Raw genomic sequence first — 4,361 nt, 5'->3', positions numbered from 1 at the left:
GAGAGAGAGAGAGAGAGGAAGATATATAAATATGTATATACGTATGTATCTATGTATACATGTACATAGTTTGAGAAATCAATGAGAATTGCTTTAACAGCGTGATAATTGTTACTGACTGTAACTTGATTTTCTTTCTATCAAGTTAATGAAGAAATAATTAAAATTGACATGCGCGTATGACATGTTAGTGGTTACGTACATACACGTACAAATGTATAGAGTGTTAAAAAAATTTCAAGAGAATATATTATCCATCGAAGTGATTAGTGGTACGTACAGTGTAATAATGTAATAAGTAAGACTTGAAGATTAATACGAGTTAGATTTGTTCTATGGTAGATTTAACGTTGATTTTTTGTATGATTATTTTTGATAGTTAAGAAATATGTTATTGTCATTCGATCGATATAACTTTTGAGTAATTATTATAAGTGTACTATATGTATATATATATATATATAGTATGAGCCAGTGATTATGAAAGTGATCTAAGTCATACGTATTTTCCTTTTTAATATATTCGAACTTGTTTGAATAATTTAAAAGAAAAAAAAATTATTTCCTTCTATAGCTTTCGTCCAAATAACATCGAACCATTTACATTCATAATCACCATAGCTTCATAATATTTCTTTTGGTTGATCAATTCCTTGTTTATTTTTATTTTCATTTCTTTTTTACTTTATTTTATTTACTCACTTTTCTTTTTCTTTCTCGAATAAATTCTATCTGTATCGTCGATCGATTAATTTTGTTTTTTCTCTTTTTTTCTTTCTTTCCTTTTTTCTCCTTTGGTGGAAAAATTGGATTGAAAAAAGGTGCGTGGCTGGAATGGCAGAAAAGTTACGCGAAGCTTGCGTTCGTGGCGAGGCCGAACGTGTCGCACGTCTTCTCGACGAAGGAATCAAACCACAGCCGGATGAGGTGAGTAATAATCCGCATTTCTATCTATCTATCTATTCATTCATCTATCTATCTATCTATCTATCTATCCATCTATCTATCTATCTATCTATTTATCTCTCTCCTTCATCCTCATCCTTACCTCATCCACCTCCTCCTCGTAATTCAGATTCTATCGTCTTCCATTCGAACGTAAACCATGTAAACCGTCCATCTTACTCTTGAAACGATTCAACCACGCAAACGAGGATTTCCTTTTTAGATTTCTCAAGATGTTTCTTTGCTTCTCTTAATTCAAATCGGAAGTTCCTTCATTCTCGTTCATTCGTTGCTCTTCCACGACTTTCCAACTTGATCTTTGACCTTTAATCGTAAAAGTCATCGAACATGGTAAGCAGATACATAACATACATAACATAGAACATATATATATATATATATATATATATATATGTTGTATATGTATGTACTGATCCATGATGACTTTTATATAGTTAAAAGAAGTCGGTTTAAGATCAAAGCTTTTAAAAACCATGACAAGCTCCTCCTACTAGCATTTAAGTCGATATTCATCAATCGAGAAATCGAACTTTGTTTTCTTTTTCTTCCATTTGTTTTTTTTTCTCTTCTTTGTTCTTTTTTTTTCCCCTTTATTTCTCCTTTTCTTTTTAGAATTTCGAACTAATCTATTAATTAATTACCTCGTATTTATTGTCGTCATAAATTTAGATTACATCTGTTAAGACATTTATCATCACATCTTTGATATGTTAACTATAAAAAAACATGTTGGTCTTGTCTATTCTATCTCCTCCTCTCACCCTACTCATAAAGATCAACTTCTCATCTTATCTATTTCTTTGAATAGTCTAATGTTCTTTTTAACGCATTTCTCATCGTCTATTGTATATTAAAAGTAATCCTTTTCAACGTTTACGTTCATACATCTAATTGAATTAGAATCGTTATTGAAGTATTTGACGTTTAGAAAAATTGATTAAGCAAACACTATCAAATATAATAAATCTAATATAACATAATAATTTATCGTATTAACTTGCACAATTTTATATCGTTAATTACATAACTAATATTAGTCACAAATACGATAACTATACTCGTTGTGCGATTAATAATGTCTTAACATATTCATTGACGATTAATATTCGAATCACTACGCGATTGGTTTACCCATAGATGCATCTATAAAATAAAATACAAATAAATTATAAATACGATAAAATATTTTACAAAAAAAAAAAAAAAAAAGAAAAAAAAAAGAAAAATAGGTATTTAAGTCTTGCAATTATATTATATATACAAGAATTTTGTACGAAGCTCGTAGTTATTCGTGTTAATAATTTTTCTCCGAGTTTGAAAAGGATTTGGATCAAGGTCGGTAGTCCTTCGCTTAAGAGATCGTTTCTAAGTTACGGTTGTACTTCGAAGGGCAAAACGAAGGTCTCGTGGATATACGTAAGGGACGATCGTCGTCTCGTTGTCGGTTAGCTCGTGTTGCTCGATTCCTTGTTCAGCTAATTAAGGCTTGCGTCCTGTCCGATCGCGGGAGTTAATTCGACGCGGGAAATCTCTGCGCGAGCTTACAAACTGAAATACCGGTAGCTATTAATTACAACGCTAATTGATCCGTCGATGAAGTCTACACGTAAAACTCAACGGATATATTATTTACGAAAATAAAAATATCTTTCTAGCTATATATAGAAACCTATAACAATATACAATTTTTAACGAACGATCAATTTCGTCATTTATATTATACTATGTGTAGGTACGTCGGTATAGAAAAAAAAAAAAAAAAAAAAAAAAAAGAAAATTGACAAGAAAGACGACGAAATGGTTTTCAAACTGTTTCGAATACTACGAACAATATAAAAGTACATGAAAAATATAATATAATATATCGACGAATTATTAAAGATGGTGAACGATGATAAGATATATTGTAAAGCAAAGAAAAAGAAAGAAAGAAAAAAAAAAAGAAAGAAAAGTAAAGAAAAGAAAAGGAATATTATAAAAATTGTAGAATGTATGAAATATTATCAACTTTTTTTTTATATTATTTAGAATGGACGAAGTCCTTTGCTATTGGCTGCAGCACTCGGCCACACTGACGTCTGTAATGCTCTTCTGCTTCGTGAAGCCGAGGTTAATGCAGCCGACTCGGTGAGTGATATCCTTGGAAATGAGTTTGTTTTGATCTACGAGGATAGAGATCGGTGTTTTCTTTCTTTCTTTCTTTCTTTCTTTCTTTCTTTTCTTTTTTTCTTTTTTTCTATTTTTTTTGTTGTTGTTTCAATGATTAGCAACGCGCCATTACGTTCTTCGAAATCGAGACGTCGAAAGGATCGATTCTGAAGTAACGATTAGAAAGATAGAAGAGGAAGATCTAGAACGAGTTGTTCCTTTTTTATCGATTACGCCCATCTTATGAAAGATAGTTAAGAGCTTTGGTGTATTGATCGATTTACGATGACGATAACTATTTTAAGATGGATAGATAGATAGAGAAAGCAAGAGAAACAGAGAGTAGATAGAAAATATGAAAAATGAAAGTTCGTCGAGTAAGAAATTAATTGCCATAAACGACGTCGTTGAATATACCAACAAACTTCGTGATTGGCTAATTTTCTTGTCTGATATACATGGTATATATTTTATATGTATATGGGACATTTTCCTAGATAATTAATTTCAGCTGTTTGAAATATGGAAGATCAATCTGTCTTTACTTTCAATACAAATAAATTATTTCTAATACTATACAATCTTCAAGATGTGATATATTCGAAGAAAATATAAAACGGGTTAACAGCTGCTGGTTATAATCATTTTTCTTTTTTCGCAATCGGATCGTAAAACTATCGCTTGACTTTATTTATTCCTTTTCTTTTTTTTTATTTCTTTGCTATGTTATTAGCGAACATTGTTACAGTATGAAATAAAAAAAAAAAAAAATTAGCTTGAAAAATTAGTAATCGAAAAGGAGTAATCGATTTTTAAAGTAACTTAATAACTTTTGACCACGCCTATTGGTCCAACCTACGAACTCTTGACTTCGTTTAGGAACTTTTAGTTCATCCTGTATATTTTGAAACGGCGATTACTCGGTGTATTCAGACGTAACTATTAGCTATCAACGAATTTTTTACGGTAATTTAACGTAATGTCATCGTGCTCTCGAATAACTGCATTTTAACGGAGCAGTAAACTTTTTCATTCTTTTCTACTAGCATCGAAAGATTTATATCCCGAGCCTGTGGCACCTAGCCGGAAGCCAATGCTTAGCCACGAAGAAACGGTATTCGCTTTTATTTCGTATTTTCTTTGCTTCTCACAAAAAAACGAAAAAAAAAAAAAAAGAAAGAACCGTGCATTTTACATACGTAATTATGGTTACGCCGAGAATTTCTCGATTTTCTCTGTTTCTTTTC

At 30.9% G+C, this 4,361-nt stretch overlaps 1 protein-coding gene across 7 annotated transcripts in view; it reads left to right on the top strand.

Annotated features, from left to right (window-relative positions):
* The window catches only part of LOC122631179 (ankyrin repeat domain-containing protein 6), a 117,167-nt gene that overhangs the window by 32,741 nt on the left and 80,065 nt on the right, over window positions 1–4,361 (top strand). For 4 of the 7 annotated variants that reach the window (XM_043816558.1, XM_043816567.1, XM_043816548.1 and 1 more), the window contains exons 2-3: window positions 822–927; window positions 2,995–3,093. In XM_043816558.1, coding sequence (XP_043672493.1) covers window positions 822–927; window positions 2,995–3,093 — 205 coding nt within the window. The remainder of the gene's footprint in view (window positions 1–821; window positions 928–2,994; window positions 3,094–4,361) is intronic. The other 3 variants (XM_043816587.1, XM_043816596.1, XM_043816577.1) reach the window with 1 other exon arrangement.

This window comes from Vespula pensylvanica, chromosome 1 (assembly GCF_014466175.1).
Source record: "Vespula pensylvanica isolate Volc-1 chromosome 1, ASM1446617v1, whole genome shotgun sequence".
NCBI classification, from domain to species: Eukaryota; Metazoa; Arthropoda; class Insecta; order Hymenoptera; family Vespidae; genus Vespula; species Vespula pensylvanica.
This window is presented reverse-complemented; position numbering and strand designations above follow the sequence as displayed.